The sequence below is a fragment of the Theropithecus gelada genome, chromosome 17, assembly GCF_003255815.1.
Source record: "Theropithecus gelada isolate Dixy chromosome 17, Tgel_1.0, whole genome shotgun sequence".
NCBI lineage: Eukaryota > Metazoa > Chordata > Mammalia > Primates > Cercopithecidae > Theropithecus > Theropithecus gelada.
Window position 1 is genome coordinate 79,521,651 of NC_037685.1, and position 17,099 is coordinate 79,538,749.

General features: G+C 44.2%; 1 protein-coding gene across 1 annotated transcript; it reads right to left on the bottom strand.

Moving 5' to 3' along the window:
- Window positions 1-1,976: 1,976 nt before the first annotated feature.
- On the bottom strand, window positions 1,977-5,891 carry LOC112611106. The gene is made up of 3 exons (XM_025364817.1): window positions 5,837-5,891; window positions 3,017-3,092; window positions 1,977-2,863 (listed from the first exon to the last, which is right to left on the bottom strand). Exons 2-3 carry the CDS (start codon window positions 3,067-3,069, stop codon window positions 2,173-2,175), a joined length of 744 nt encoding a protein of 247 aa, XP_025220602.1. The 5' UTR covers window positions 3,070-3,092; window positions 5,837-5,891; the 3' UTR covers window positions 1,977-2,172.
- Between the last annotated feature and the right edge of the window lie 11,208 nt (window positions 5,892-17,099).

A 17,099-nucleotide genomic window follows, 5' to 3' on the forward strand; every position in this document is an offset into this window, starting at 1 on the left:
TGCTTGGCTCTGCTCTATCAATTCAAAACCCACACTACCTGTGGTCCCAGCTCCCAACCTTCAAAAGCATGATGTCACCCATATCCCTGCTAATCTCCCCGGGAAAAGACTCTAGTTTTCACAATCAGGATTTGAACTTCTATTGAATTCAGAGACTGACAAGCTCCCAAGGATATGGCATCCAGTCCAGAGTATTAAGTTGTAAAGAAATAATATTCCTCTTTAGAATGCCACCATCTAGCAAGTAGAAAGGGTACATTTATTTAGTGGAAAATTCTGGCAAAAAATAAAATAGTTTTTTTTGAAAAATTCTGAGGTTGTTTTGTTGTTGCTGTTGTTGTTTCTGAGATGGAGTCTCGCTCTGTCACCCAGGCTGGAGTGCAGTGGGGCGATCTTGGCTCACTGCAACCTCTGCCTCCCGGGTTCAAGCTATTCTCCTGCCTCAGCCTCCCAAGTAGCTGGGATTACAGGCATGCGCCACCACTCCTTCCTAATTTTTTTGTATTTTTAGTAGAGATGGGGTTTCAATGTGTTGGCCAGGATAGTCTCAATCTCCTGACCTTGTGATCCACCCGCTTTAGCCTCCCAAAGTACTGGGATTACAGGCGTGAGCCACCGCACCAGGCTGAGATTTCTTTTGGAAAGTTTTCTTAAAAGCGTCTCCTTACCTCTGCTTCTAATAGAGCTCTTTTATGTTCTGGATTTGAAGTATGGTTGAAAGGTCTAGGCTTGATTGCCAAGAGAAATGCACAGTCAAGTTAGGGTGCACAAAACATAGGTGTCTCAGAAATTATGGCTGGTTCTCAGTTCCTAACAGTGAGGTCTCAAAAAAGGGGAAAGTGAGTTAGTCCTTCTAAAAAGCATAGAGGAGGAGGTTGAAAGGGCTAGAAAGGTCAAGTTTCTTGGAAGCTCTGTGTGGGAATTCCATCACTTTTATCTTCAGAACCCAAGGCAATGATAGCAATGATGATGAAGATGATGATGGTGGTGATAATGATGACCATGATGGTGCCCTGTACTTACAAAAAGGCTTTCATCTGTAGACTCAAAATGCAACACAACCACTAATTAATTCAAAAGGCAAGGTAGGCAAATATCATTATCTTCAATTTACAGGCCAGGAAGAAATTAAGCCTTTACCCAAGGTAATTTCAGAGTGAATATCACAAATGAAGAGTTCCTGCCTCTTCTCTGTCCACCTGTCACCTACAGGTAGCTACAGAAGGGCTTTCTTTTTATTTCTTCAGAAGTTGTTTTGGAGCCATTATTTGTGGATGACATTGTGGGACTACAAAAGATGACAATAAAAAGCAACACATAATTAAATATCAAAATGGAAGGTAAAGGTAAAAAGAATTCTGGATGAAAGAGAGAGCTGTGGGTCTGAGAAGGCTTCAAGCAGTGGGAGCTTGAAGGGGGATTCCAAATTTGAATTCCTGGAGAACTATTATGAGAGGCCCTGAGCATCCTTGTACTCGAGCTCGGAATGTTCTTGCTGGTTTTTCCAAGAATGCAAGGGCTTGACTGTTTTTCACTTGGGCCCTTTCTCAGGTTATTTGCTGTGAATAACCTTGAGGGATGAGATAATATCTCCCCGCAACAAAGAGCAGGTTTCCTTACCACCGGCTATGAAAGAGGTGGATTTCCCAAGCCTAGGTTCTTCTCCTGTAATACAACCTACTGCATGACAGCATTTATCTGAGCCCCATGTTGTCCTCTGGGACTTGGAAGGAAGGAAAACAACTCAAACATAATGCTTATGCTGCTTTGTGACTGTGAGTAATAAGGCCCCTTGTCTCTGACCCAGGAATCTCATGTCGTCTGACAACATCCATGATACAGTAACAGGCTAACGAATTAGCTTACAAGTAGGATGAAATGAAATCCCACAGCTGGCAGAAACAGCCTGAATTACGTTAGGTGCACCTGCTCTGTGGCACTTGTACCCCTCCTGTTATGACACTGAGCACCTTTTATTGTAATTGCTTATTTAATTCCTTTATTCCCCACTAGGCTGGAAATTATGGGAAGAAAGGGCTATTGCATTTCCTTTGCCTAGAAAAGTGCTTGGCATATAGTAGGTTTTTCTCAAATATTTATAGAAGGAGTGACTAAATGGATATAGTCTGTTTAAGAGTACATAATAAACCCGTTCTCCAGGAGGAAAGGGTTTTAAAAGGTAGGCAGAGTAACTGCCTTCATGTGTCCTTGAATATTCCACCCTCTCCTCTGGGGCAAAGCAAGCTCCTTGCTGCACTGACCCCTCCCTTCACAGACTTCACTGAGGGCAGGGAGGAGACATAGTAAAATGACGCTGCCTCTACTACACAATGGTCTGGGGGGCCGCAGCATCTCTGCCTCATGATGATGTGATGGAGTTTCCCTGCCCCGACCTGCTTGTTTCAGTGTATGGTCCTGGTGTGGATGTTCCTTCAATTTCCACATCTCATGGGCATTGGTGGAAAGGAAATCAAGGCCATGCCTGCGGAGGTACCCCTTGGTTTCCTGAGGTCCACAGGTGTGGATGAGAAACATCTGTCCAGGAAACCAGCCTGCCCGAATCCCCAGAGTGAAGACACTCGAGCAGAAGAGAGGACAGCTCCTCAGTGTTACTCTGGCCCGTGATGAAATTCTCAGGGTTTGTGGAGCAATTAATTGCTTCATATACCTGCGGGGCCGAGGTTCTTCAGAATGAGGCAGGTCACGTCTGCGAATTCTTAACCCTTTTGGAATCCAGGCGCTCACCACTTCTGGTAGGGCTAACACATCTTCCTCTGAAGGAAGGAACCAGTAGTTCTTGCGGGGAGAAGAGGGCCGTGGGACTGATTTGACTGTTCTCCCAGAGAGCAGGTTCTCCATTTGCCTATTGGGAAAGAGAGGTGGACACAGGTCAAAGATATCATGTCCTCTCCTCTCACCTTTCCTTCTCCCTTCCCTTCCTCCTTCTAAGACACAAATGGAAATAGTATATTAGCTATGACCATGAATATTGTATTTACTAGTGATTTTTACTTACAAGACTGATACAAGAGGATGTAATATCCTTTTATTTCTTTCAAAGCCCTGCATGGGAGTTAACCTAAAGGAAGAAGCTGAGACACAAAATACAATTTTAAGGAGTTAACTTGAGTCACAGTGAGGACAGCGGCCTGGGAAACACTTCCAAGTTGTCTTGGAAGTGCTCCCTTATGTATTTGTTACAGGCAGGGTCTTTTTTTTTTTTTTTTTTTTTGGTTTGTTTTTTGAGACACGGTCTCACGCCATCACCCAGACTGGTGTGCAGTGGCACGATCATGGCTAACTGCAGCCTTGGTCTGCTGGCCTCAAGCAACTCTCCCATCTCAGCCTCCCAAGTAGCTGGGATTACAGGTACATGCCACCATGCCTGGCTAATTTTTAAATTTTTCATAGAGACAAGGTCTCCCTGTATTGCCCAGGCTGGTCTTGAACTTCCAGGCTCAAGTGATCCTCTTGCCTCAGCCTCCCAAAATACTGGGATTACAGGCATGAGCCCCGACACCTGACCACAAGCAGATTTCTAAAGGCAAAAGGAAACAAGGATTAGTCTGATACAAAGTTGTTTGACAGGAATTCTCATGGGCTTACAGACGTAATATTGATTCGTGATTGGCTATACCTTGTTGAGCTATAGGGTAAGAGTTATGGTATCTAGCATATGGCATTGTTAGGTTCATGTATGGCCACTTGGTGTCAGTCAGTCTTGAGCCCACATAGCAAGTGGCTTCAAGAGGTGATTACTTAGCTCAAGGCGGGGAGTGAGGCGTAATTGCTGTCACATTTGAATGCCTCTTTGGGCCTGATAATTAAAAATGGCTCACGTTCTTCAGGTAAAGTTTCTTTTCTTTCTCAATGATATTTTGTTTGTTTGTTTTTAACTCAACAAACGTGTATTGAGCCTGTCCAGGGCCAGTCTGGGCCAGTCCAGAGAGTGAGAATAGCAGAGTTGGTGAGTTAGGAACACAGGTTTCTAGTTCAACAGACCTTGACTCAATCCCATCCTGTCTTATTCGTGGTGGGACCTTTGCATCTCCATGGGAGGATACGGGGTGGAGGCCTCTGTATTCCTCCCCTGCCTGTCTCCAGGCTTAGCAGCAGCCAGAGAGCCTGTTCTCTGGAAACGCTCCCTGCCACACTTGTTCCCGATGCCAAGATCTCTTTACAGGAAGCATAAGCCTTTATTTTAGTTCAAATGAAACAAATACTCAAATGCCCTGGTGGCAGCAGTTAACACCCACAAGTTAAAACTTGCCTGAAGACAATTTCTGCAGCCAGAAATAACTTGCAGACACTTAGCTGGGGGTAGGAGCTGAACACCACAGGGAGGAGACACAAGGTTGGAAAAGAGGAATTGAGAGCCTCAGAGTCAAAATTCATTACTTCATGCTTTTTCTTTCAACCTGATCTCCCTTTCCTTTCTTATTTTGAGAACAAGTTTCAATTCCTGATACAGCTGAATTCACCTGGAAGTATGGATAATTTGTCTCCGTACTTAACCTGCGCTTTAAGTGTAGAATTTTGGCCATTTATTTAAGGCCTGGCACGAATTTACTAACTGTAAGAAAATCATGTGACTTTCTTAGTGAAATGGCATCAGAAGATTTCCGGGGGCCAAAGAGCACCGTAACCAGGTGTAGCTGGAGTCAGGCCATTTTGTGTCAGCCGGTGCCAAAGTCCTTCCAGGTGGTGGCTGCTCTTTCTAAGGACTGTTTGAACTTGGAGCAGTCTGATCAAGCGGGGTTTTAGGGTTTCAGGAATGCTGGTGAGCCATGTCTTGCATGTTTAACCCAGAGTTTCCCTGGAGTTGGAGACTGCTCTACTTTCCATTCATCATACAGTTTTTGGGCACTCGCTTGTTGGTGCTGGGCCCCGTGTTAGACTCCGGAAAGAAAGATAATTGTTTAGAAAAGGAAAAAAATGCTGTTTCCGCCCTGGAAAAATGTGCCTGACACAGAGGCTTTTTGTGTTTCTGTTCTGGTCAAATAGTAACTCTCTCCTTGAGGCCACAAATGCTGAAGCTTAGCATTAGCTGTGTGATAGCACAACAGGGTGACTATAGTCAATAATAATTTAATTGTACATTTAAAAATAACTAAAACAGTATAGTTGGATGGTTTGTAACACAAAGGACACATGCTTGAGGGGATGGATACCCTACTTTCCATGATGTGATTATTATGCATTGCATGCTTGCACCCCAATATCTCATGTACCCCACAAATATATAGACCTACTATGTACCCACAAAAATTAAAAGTTAAAAAAAATTGTCACAAGACAGGAGAGATAAGTTAGCCTAAAAAGAGCTTGTTTTAAAAACAAAAAATCCTTTCTTTACAGCTGAATAATATTTTAGCAATGCTGCCCTCTGCAGAGTAAAACTAGGATCGCAACTCTAGGTGGTTAAACGAACTTCCCAACACTGGTTAATTTGAAGAGAACTGGAAGATTCAGTGGTCTTCCAGATTTTCTCACATCCCCCTCCAAAACAATTGTGAATAATCATGTGCCTCCTTGCATCTTTTTAAGTTGACATCCAAATTTGCCTCATCAGGTTAATAGTTGCAAAGGATGTTCTTTCCCACACATTTTCTGAGCTTTAAATAGTTGCAGATTGAGCGTATCCAGTTTAGTTTATGAAAAACACCTTCTGTATCACCTGGTGGGCAAAGCCAGCCCTCATTGTCAAACCAATCGGCTAACTTTGAATTGCTTTCTGACAGAAAAATAGTTTACTTGACTGTATTAATCACGCTGCTGATAAAGACTTATCCGAGACTGGGTAATTTATAAAGAAAAGGAGGTTTAATGGACTCACAGTTCCACCTGGCTGGAGAGGCCTCGTAATCATGGTGGAAGATGAAGGAAGAGCAATGGGACATCTTACATGGCAGCAGGCAAGAGAGAAAGAGAGTCAAGCGAAAGGGGAAACCCCGTATAAAACCATCAGGTTGTGAGACTTATTCATTACCATGAGAACAGTATGTGGGAAACCGCCCCCATGATTCAATGATCTCCCACTGGCACCCTCCCACAACACGTGGGAATTATGGAAGCTACAATTCAAGATGAGATTTGGGTGGAGACACAGCCAAACCATATCACTGACTGACTTAAATTCAACAGAACTGTGCTTTGGAGGACATCGTTGCACTGCTGACTTCTAACACTGAGGCAGGTGACTAGATAGAGCTGGTGCAGGTGACCCAGTCATTGCCCCTTTAGGGGTGCCTTCTGAGAAAGCAAAAGGAGTTTTACTTTCATGGGACTCTCCTGTCTTAGCTGTAAATTTTCTTATTGTCCCATTGTTTGGTGCAAGTTCTTTTTTTTTTTTTGCTTTTTGAGACGAAGTTTCGCTCTTGTTGCCCAGGCTGGAGTGCAATGGCATGATGTTGGCTCACCACAACCTCCACCTCCCAGGTTCAAGTGATTCCCCTGCCTCAGCCTCCCGAGTAGCTGGGATTACGGGCTTGTGCCACCACGCCTGGCTAACTTTGTATTTTTAGTAGGGACTGGGTTACTCCATGTTGGTCAGGCTGGTCTTGAACTCCCGACCTCAGGTGATCCACCCGCCTCGGCCTCCCAAAGTGCTGGGATTACCAGGACAGTGTATTATAATAAGTTTCAGGATGGTAAAAGGTGTATGTCTTCTCTTGTAAACAGAGAGAAGGGAGATTGTGAAAGGTACAAGAGGCAGGGGAGCAGCCCACTGAGCTGCCCCAGGAACTTCCCTGACAATCAGTTTTAAGGAGGACATGCAGAGGTTGAGGATGTGGAACACACATCCCGTCTAAGGGTGACATTCTTCAGTTTGTGGACAGCTGGCCTAATTCACTGGAGGAGGAACACAGCTCCCCTGGGGCCATGCTCTGGCCAGACCGGGGTGCAAGAGGTCATTTATATTCAGGGTAGCTCTTCTTATCTCTCCACTCTTGCTCTGGTCTTTAACAGCTTTCCTTCAGGGGCATGTAAAGGGCATGGCTGTGACATGCCTGTGTCATGCTTTTTAAAGAGTAGTCCTCCTGGAAAATAACTCTTCCTTCTCTAGGTCTGGAAGATGACTTTGGCCCCCAGGAGCTGTTTAGCAAAAGCTGAATGCCAGTTTACAGCAGCTGTCTGTTCATACAGACAGGTCAAGAAGTTTCCTGTCTGGTGGGTGGCTGGACAAAGTGCCTAGGGTGGATGAAGACAGTTACACCATAGGGCCTGGGTGACAGGGAGATGCTAAGATGACTCAGTATCTGCTGAGGAGCACCTTGAAAGTCAGACCAGGATATTTTAGGTCCTGCACCACCTGACCACTGCCTGTTGATAGAACCTGCTTCCCTCTTTGCACCGTATCTGACTTGCCTTGACTTTCACCTTTGTCAAAATGGGAATCTTTTTAAAGCTGTAATACTATTTCCTGATTACTCCTTCCTCTTCACTCCTCTAACATTCTGTACTTACCAAGTCTCCTTCTGTTGCCCAAGCTGGAGTGCAGTGGCATAATCTCAGCTCATTGCAACCTCTGCCTCCTGGGTTCAAGCGATTCTCCTGTCTCAGCCTCCCAAGTAACTGGCATTACAGGCTCGTGCCACCACCTCAGCTAATTTTTTGTATTTTTAGTAGAGACAGGGTTTCACCATGTTGGCTAGGCTCGACCTGAACTCCTGACCTCAAGCGATCCACTCACCTTAGCCTCCCAAAGTGCTGGGATTACAGCTGAGAGCCACCACACCTAGCCAACATTCTGTACTTTTTAAGGGCATGTCTGGTGGTTTGCCGTGTGTTATAATTCTTTAACTATATGTCTCAAGGCCCTTTGAAGAGAGACAGTCAATTCCATCTCTATACTTCCCAGCTGTCTAGCTCAATATCTGGTGTAGGGCAGGTACTCAGAAATTGCTCTTCTGTTTCCTCAGATCAAAGCAGGCACTTCTCACCATACGTCTAAAGAACAACAGGTTGGGGTCTAAAACCTGGTAGCTTCTTCTGGAGCTCCAGCAAAAGGCATCCGTGAAGGTGAAGGAATTGTGATTGTGATCAGGGAATTTGTCATGGATGATGACTGAGTGTGGAAAAACTCAAACTGTTTGTCCTCTGCTCTCATACCACAACAATCAACACAGAAGACTCCTGTGACCACATGTGTGGGATGTCTCCCCACCGACAAGCAAGCAGTCAATCAGTTCTGGAGGGGACACCAGCTGGGTATCCTCTGGCCCAGTTTGACTCCAACCGATCTATCTGGAGATAACGTCAGATCCCACAGGCTGAGGGCTCAGTCCCCAAGATTGCCTCCACCTCTAACTTCTGATGCCAATTGCAAGCTCCAGGTTATTTTGCCAGTGTTTCTGACCTACTGGCTACAAATTGGGGTTCTCACAACCCTTTCCTTGGCTTCAATCAGTTTGCTAGACCAGCGCAGAGAAACATGTTTACTGGTTTATGATAAAGGACATTACAAAGGATACAGATGAAGAGACGCATAGGGCAAGGTATGGGAGAAGAGGTGTGAAGCTTCCATGAGCTCCCCAGGAGCACCACCCTTCAGGAACCTCCATGAGTTTAGCTATCTGGAAGCTCTCATACCACTGTCCTTTTGAGTTTTTAGAGAGGCTTTAATATGTGGGCATGATGGATAAAACCAGTGGCTATTGGTGATCAACTTAAACTTCGGCCCCTCTTTTCTCCCTGGAGGTGAGGTTGGGGCTGAAAGTCCCCATCTTCTAGTCCTGCCTTGGTCTTTCTGGTGACCAGCCCCCATCCTGAAGATACTATCTAGGGGCTGCCGGCCACCAGTCAGCTCATTGGCACACAGAAAGACACATATCACTGAAGATTCCAAGAATTTTTGGAGTTGTATGTCAGGAAATGGGTAGGAAGCCCAAACATGCATTTCACAATACTACAATGGCGTACCTTCAGATAGCATTTCGAAGGTGCTGCCTGGTGCTTCAAGGTCAGTAGACCCGAGTTCAGTCTCGACGTTTGTGTACTGGGCATTCAAGGGAAAACAGGAAGCCCAGCCTAAGTTCATGGATTGTTTTCCCTTTCATAGGAGAGACTGTGGTCGAGATCCAGATTCATTTGTTGGTTCCCACAGCTTTAAAAACATGCCAAGTGCCCACAGGTCTTTGGGAATCTTTCCAAATGTTATCAAAGACACAGATGCATAATAAAATAAACAGAAATTAAACTTTATCCTAACCTCCAAAGTATATGACTCCCGACTAAACGTGCAGCTTAGATTTAAATAATGGATTATGAACCATCACTTAATGGGGACAGGATAAACGAGAAGTATTTTGGTGCAAAAGTAATTGCGGTTCTTGCCATTACTTTTAATGGGGAAAAAAACTGCAATTACTTTTCCACCAACCTAACAGGACAAGAGATGAAAAAAAGTTCTACCTAAGGCATATCTAAATTGACAGGGACCAAGTTCATTTGGATAACCATAAATCCGCAAATAAATAGGAGGGTAGTTGGAAGGATTCTGCAGTGTGAGGGTTTTCCAAAGCAAACCAACTGAACTGGACCAAAGAACTGAGAAAACAGGAACGGTGTAAATTGCTTTATTACTCAATGCATAAAGAATTATGCCTCTGGAAAAGTGTGGTTTCATTCTGTACTGTAAAGATGAAAGTCTTGGCTATCAAGTGGGAAGGCAAGTTCTTGAATGGAAATACGCGCTAAGGTAGATGGCCCAACATGATGATTTCTTGCCTGAAAGCTTCTTGTTCCTAGTGCTGCTGTTAAACAGCTGAGTGACTTTGGTTGAAGATCTGTTCCTTTTCTTTTTTTCCAGAGATAGAGGCTTGCTCTGTTACCCAGGCTGGAGTGCAGTGGTGCAGTCTCAGTTCACTGTAGCCTCTACCTCCTTGGCACAAGCAACTCTCCCAACTCAGCATCCTGAGACGTTGGGATTATAGGCGCTTGCCACCACACAGGATAATTTTTTTTTTTTTTTGAGACCAAGTCTCTCTCCATCATTCAGGCTGGAATGCAGTGATGCAATCTTGGCTCACTGCAAACCTCTGTCTCCCGGGTTCCAGCAATTCTCATGCCTCAGCCTCCCAAGTAGGTGGGATTACAGGTACGTGCCACCATGCCCAGCTAATTTTTGTAATTTTTAGTAGAGATGGAGTTTCACCATGATGGCCAGGCTGGTCTCAAACTCCTGGCCTCAAGTGATCCACCCACCTTGGCCTCCCAAAGTACTGGGATTACAGGCGTGAGCCACTGCACCTGGCCAATCTGTTCATTTTTATACTTAAAAACTGAACATGGGCCAGAGTCCAGATAGGAACACTTTGGATTGTTAATTCATTTTATGAAATAGTTGCCCATTCTTTAGATGCTAAAGTTTAGAGAATTCCTCCACTGCCTCTCATTCAACCTGCCGTTTTCCATTGAGCACCTTCTCTGGGCTCTGCACACCTGGCACTTGGAAAAGCCTCTGGGTATTTGGCAGCCAGCATGTCCTCATGGAGACCAGTTCTGCTCTGAGAGAGTTTTCCAATCTGGCTGTAAATTGGGGTTAGCGAGGGCAGCCTCCATCCTGCTAAGAAACAAAGCCAGCCTTTCATAGAGCCAAGAAGCTGGCTCTTTACCGCATGTTTTTTTCAACATCCTCTATTAAAAAACCCTTTGTGGTGTTCAGTGGATAACCTCTCAGTGACCTTTCTCTTGTATTCTAAATGCCATTCTCATGCCAAACTCCATGAGAGTTTTTCTTTTCCATTTTTTTTCCTGCATTATTAGGGTGATGAGACTTAGCAAATACAAATATAAGATGCTCAGTTAAATTTGAATTTCCTATAAATAATGAATAATCTTTAATATGTAAGACTTGGAACATACTTGGGTTTAAAAATTATTAATTATTTACCCAAAATTGAAATATGACTGGGTGTCCTGTGTTTCACCTGGCAACTCTATACATGGATTCAAATGTCCTAATTTTCATACCTTACTGAAATGTTTGTTTCATCTGTTTATCCCTCATCTCAGGAAATACTGCTACACAACCTTGAACTACCTTACTCATCTAAAAAGAACACGCACTCTTTCTCTACCAAAAGTGAATTTATCAGTTACACATACAAGGTACACTTTTCCTTAATGGCTAAGGTTTGTTTATTTTCTCTCTTTTTTTTTTTTTTTGGATGCTTATAACTATTGCCTTTCAACTTTTACCTTTTTATTTCCATCTCTGTCACCACTTGTCTCACTTTCTTAAATAAGAAAGCAAAAATCCCTTTATTTCAACCATGGAACATGCAGGAAGACCAGCAGTTCTTAAATCCGTTGGTTATATGGGTTAGGGAATCCCACGAGTTCTGAATCTAGTAATGGAACGATCACCTTATACCTACTCTTTCAGTTACTAAATAGTGCTTTTATGAATTAAAGATGATACTTAAATTTTGGGTTAAACTTTTGGAGGAAACCCCTGATTTTACTTTTGAACATTAACCTAGTCATCTGAGGGCGTGAAGGGGAGCACAGCAGCAACAAGGGAAGGCTTCAGTGTTCACTTCTGGAGGCTCCCGTCTTGACTGCTGCCACAACCAAGTGCTCCTCCCAAATGCTTGCAACCGCAGAAAGGCTGCGGTCCCTCCTTGGAGTTGGGCCAGCGTCCAGCCTCTGTCTACAGCGGTCTGTGTTGGAGCCTGCTAATGGGCTCCGGGTTATCTGGTCTAACACGAGCTGATGCTATCCTCAGGGAAGCAACAGGGAATGAATGATACAGAGGAAACAGAGCCACCAGGATGAGTGATTGTCAAAGGTGGATGCTTTCCTGATTAGCTGCAGGGGAGACACAACAGGAAGGTCTAATCACAGGGGACCATGTGTACCATCAGAGATTAGCATATTTGGGGTGAAGGAGGTAAGCATGTTTTGACTTTTTAAATGAAATGAGGTGCTAATAACTTGGCCACAAGATATAGAAACAATCACAGGAAACCAGCTAGGAAGTGAAAATTGGTAGATATTTTGAGCACTAACATAAAGGATGGAAGAAGCAGAGACACCCGGAAGTCCTGGAAGCAGGCTAGGCAGGAGGAACATTTGAGAAACACTTAAGGACAGGCTAATCTGTAGGCCAGACACAGTGGCTCCCATCTGTAATCCCAGCACTTTGAGAGGCTGAGGTGGGAGGATCTTTTGAGTCCAGAAATTCAAGACCAGCCTGGACAATATAGCGAGTGAGACCACCCCATCCCTAAAAAACTAAAAAGTGAAAATAAGATGGAGTTGAAATTGCCAGCTGTCTGTGGCCTCGTTTGAATTTTCAGGGGAAGGGGGACCCTGGCTGTGCAAATGTAATACTCACAGTACAGCATTTGCAAAATGGACCAGCTGGAGCGGAGGCTCAGCCTTTGCCACCCAGGTCAGCAGCACAACACTAATGGGACAGACACACAGAGTTGCCACTAAGGAATCTTTCAGATTTGAACGTGCAGTGGACTAAATGTGTCCCCCCTAAATTCATATGTTTAAATCCTACCCCCCAAGGTGATGGTATTTGGAGGTAGGGCCCTTGGGAGGTGATGAGGTGATGAGGGAGGAGTCCTCACGGATGGGATTAGCACCCTTATAAAAGAGGCTCCGGAGAGCTCCCTCCCCACTTCCTCCATGTGAGGACACAGTGAGAAAACGTCCGTCTATGAACCAGGAAACAGGCTCTCAGCAGACACTGAATCAGCTGGCACCTTGACCTTAGACTTCCCAGCTCCAGAACCGTGAGAAATAAACTTCTGTTGTTTATAAACAACCCAGTTTATGATATTTTTGTAATGAACTAAACAGAATGCACAGCCTGAAAGAACTAAAATAGAAGGGGGAAAATGTCACAAAAACTCTGATCTTCGTAGAGGCAAAGGAAAGCGTATTTATGGAATTGTAAAAGTGTCAGGCCTCTGAGCCCAAGATAAGGCATCGCATCCCCTGTGACCTGCACGTATATGCCCAGATGGCCTGAAGTAACTGAAGAACCACAAAAGAAGTGAAAATGGCCTGTTCCTGCCTTAACTGATGACATTACCTTGTGAAATTCCTTCTTCTGGTTCATCCTGGCTCAAAAAGCTCCCGCACTGAGCACCTTGTGACCCCCACTCCTGCCCGCCAGAGAACAACCCCCTTTGACTGTAATTTTCCTTTACCTACCCAAATCCTATAAAACGGCCTCACTCCTATCTCCCCTTCGCTGACTCTCTTTTTCAGACTCAGCCCACCTGCACCCAGGTGAAATAAACAGCCTTATTGCTCACACAAAGCCTGTTTGGTGGTCTCTTCACACGGCTGCGAGTTAAAAAAAAAAAAGTACATTAGATTTTGACTTCAAATTCATTAGTTACTGATGTTTATTTTCCGTGCAAGGCAGAGCGTGGGTGTGAGAGGAAGGACTTGGAGGGTGACAGGGAACAGATGTCCCACCCACCCTACACCCTACGGCCTCACCTCCTTGACAGGCAAGGAAGAGCCAGGCTGAGTGGTTACACATTCCTGGGCTGCCATGAATGGTGTGGGTGAACTGAGACATGAAACCTAACCTCTGGGGCCACTGGATGTCTGTGGACGTGAAAGCCACCTCACAGGAAAGCTGTGGACATTTGACAAGATGTTTTTGCAAGTTGCACCTGACAACTCCCTAACAAATACCAGCTGATGTACGGATGACTTTACCCTAGGAGGGTTTTATTATTTCTTTGCTTTTGATGCTTTTCTACCAGGACCTGCAGAGGGTGGCAGAGTGCTTCGCTGATCTGTCCCTTCTTCCTGCCTCAGGTTCTCAGGGCCAATTTCCCCGTTAGGTGGAGCAGGCACTGTGCCTAGAGCCCATGAGACTTTTAGGGACCCATGAAAGTGTTTTAATGACTTTCAAAATCAGAAGAAAAAATATAATATTAATGAATACCTAATAATGAATCTAGACTATATCATGTCAATTTTTATACCAATACAGTTGTTTCAAATACAACTTTTAGTTTGTTTTTTTTTTTTTAATGAAGAGGGAGCCACGGAGGCAGCAAAAGTGCTATCAGCCCAAGAATGTGATAATGCCACCCTGTAGGTTCTGGAACTCACCTCAGAAAGTGAGTTGGCAGCCTGGGCTGCTGCTTGCTTCTGTTTGCTCGGGTAATGGAACAGGTAGAGCCTGAAAGGAGATCTGTGTAGCGAGTATAGTAAGCCATACTGACTTCAGTGTGGGAGTGAAGAGGACCATGTCAGAGCATTTTTCAGAGAGCTGAAGGTTGCATCTTAAATCTAAAGTGGTTGCTTGTTGACACTAGCTATTTTTTATGAAAATGTCCTTATCATGCATTGCATACCCTGGCCTTCTTTGTTCATTTTTAACTTTTATCAAGAAAAGGTATGGATATATGTGTATACAAACATATATACATATATATAAGCACAAATACACACGTATGTGTGTGTATACATTTGTGTGTGTGTTAGAAGCATTTGAACCAGAGTAACTCCATCTTGAATAGGAGTGGGTAAAATAAGACTGAGACCTACTGGGCTGAATTCCCAGGAGGTTAGGCATTCTAAGTCACAGATGAGACAGGAGGTCATAAAGACTTTGCTGACAAAACTGGTTGCAGTAAGCCACAAAAAAGGATGAGCTCCTGTCCTTTGTAGGGACATGGATGCAGCTGGAAACCATCATTCTCAGCAAACTATCGCAAGAACAGAAAACCAAACATCACTTGTTCTCACTCATAGGTGGGAATTGAACAGTGAGATCACTTGGACACAGGAAGGGGAACATCACACACCGGGGCCTATTGTGGGGTCGGGGGAGGGAGGAGGGATAGCGTTAGGTGATATATCTAATGTAAATGACGAGTTAATGGGTGCAGCACACCAACATGGCACATGTATACATATGTAACAAACCTGCACGTTGTGCACATGTACCCTAGAACATAAAGTATACAAAAAAAAAAAAACCAATACTGGTTGCAGTAAAGAAGCCGGCCAAAACCCACCAAAACCAAGATGGTGATGAAAGTGACCCTGGTCATCCTCACTGCTACACTCCCACCAGCACCATGACAGTTTACAAATGCCATGGCAACATCAGGAAGTTATCCTATATAGTCTAAAAACGGGGGGCATGAATAATCCACCCCTTGTTTAGCATGTCATCAAGAAATAACCATAAAAATGGGCAACCAGCAGCCATCAGGCCTGCTCTGCCTCTGGAGTAACCTTTCCTTATTTCTTTACTTTCTTAATACACTTGCTTTCACTTTACTGTATGGACTTGCCCTGAATTCTTTCTTGCTCAAGATCCAAGAACCCTCTATTGGGGTCTGGATCAGGATGCCTTTCCAGCATATATATATATTTGCCATATATATGTCAAATAGTAGCAAAAGATGGGATTCAGGACATGTCACCCCCAAATATGACTTTAGGAGACCAAAAACATGCCACCCCCAAATATGCCTCTTTAGCATGAGGATTATTTTGAGAAACTGTAGCAGAGGAGAATCTCTGAAAACAAAAGTAGAAGTTATCCTTTTGTGAGGAAAGTTTATGTCTATAAAGGAGATCTCCATACATAAGGGTGTCTTTCTGTCTGCAAGAGAAAGAGAAGAATGACTCTAAATCACTAGAAACTCTTATCCATGAAAAAGGCATGGATTTAAATCTACATCGCAAACCTCACCCTGGTTTCAGGTGCTTTCCTGTCTGTCTTCCCATAACTGGCCTTCCCTTCCCTCTCAGTTTTAGCAAAGGATGGTTTTTAAGCTTGAAGTCAAAGCCACCTATTTGAGATCTGCTCTCAAGAATTACTCATTCCCTGAGTATCTCCCATGTATACATGAAATATACATATTAATAAACTTGGGTTTTTTCTTTTGTTAATTTCTCTTTCGGTACAGGGGTCTGTCCTAACAAAAAACTTAGGAAAGGTAGAGAAAAAATTATTTTCTCCTCCCCTCTACAAATAAGGGTGGTTTCTTGCTTCACATTTCTGTCTTTCTGCCTCCGTATTTCTGCTCCTTAAAGGCAACCACTTTTAACCTTCTTAACCCTTTCTATTTTTTTTCTAGTATTTAACTCCATATTTCTAAGGAATATACACATACTGCTATTTCCCAACTTGTCAGTTCCAGACAGTAGCTATTGTTGTTCTATTACGGCAGATGAAGATTTAGCTGTCTTAACATTCTCCATCTTATTTCTCCTCCCTCCGCCAGCTACTAATAGAGTTATATCACAATTTTTTATTAAATTTGTATTTGTAACCACCCCATGAGTTCTTGCCCACTACTCAGTTAGAGCCAATTTATTATGACAGGGAAATTGCAATAGGGAAAGCGTGTACAGTGTTAATAAACTCGAAGGCATTTTGCACATGTTAATCAGAATTTGCAGTGAATGGGTAGACCTGAGAGCTAGTGGCTCAGGAGGGCCCCATATTTGGAGATGGAGTGCAAGGATAAACGATGCAGACAGCAAACAGGGAAATACTAGGTAGAAGAGGGTGGTTCCCCGGCAAAAGCCCCACCCTCAATCCTGGAAACCCACAGTCCTAAATGGGAACAGGTATTCCTGTTTTTGCACCCAAAAGTTGCCTTTTGGCTCACCACACCCACCTATCCTGTACCCTTATAAACCCTAAACCCCAGGCTCCACAAGCAGACAAACAGAAGGGCAGAGAAGGAGAGAAGAGAAGGAGCTTCTTAATGTTGAGAGGAGCTCGGCTGGGGACAGTAGGAGAGGAGATGGGCCACTGCATGGTTAAACTCCAGGTGAAGATCATCTTCCCATTCCATCCCCTTTCCAGCCCCATCCATCTCACTGAGAGCCACCTCCACCACTCAGTAAAACTCCCACGTTTACCGTCCTTTAAGTCCGTGTGTGACCTGATTTTTCCTGGACGCTGGACAAGAGCTTGGATACAGAAAACTGTCCTGCTGGCCCTCTGCCCTTGCAAAAAGGCAGAGGGTCCACTGAGATGTTTAACACTTAAGCCATCTATGGACAACAAGGCTGAAAAAGCGCACTGTAACACATGCCCACTTGGGCTTCGAGAGTCACAGGCACCCATCCCTAGACGCAATCGT

Bases quoted from the DNA above. Each gene is read 5' to 3' on its own strand.
- LOC112611106 (XM_025364817.1), bottom strand. From the start codon at position 3,069: ATGCAGGGCTTTGAAAGAAATAAAAGGATATTACATCCTCTTGTATCA. The intron at 2,864-3,016 runs GTAAGTAAAAAT...CTTTCCCAATAG, and splicing joins CATCCTCTTGTATCAGTCTT to GCAAATGGAGAACCTGCTCT.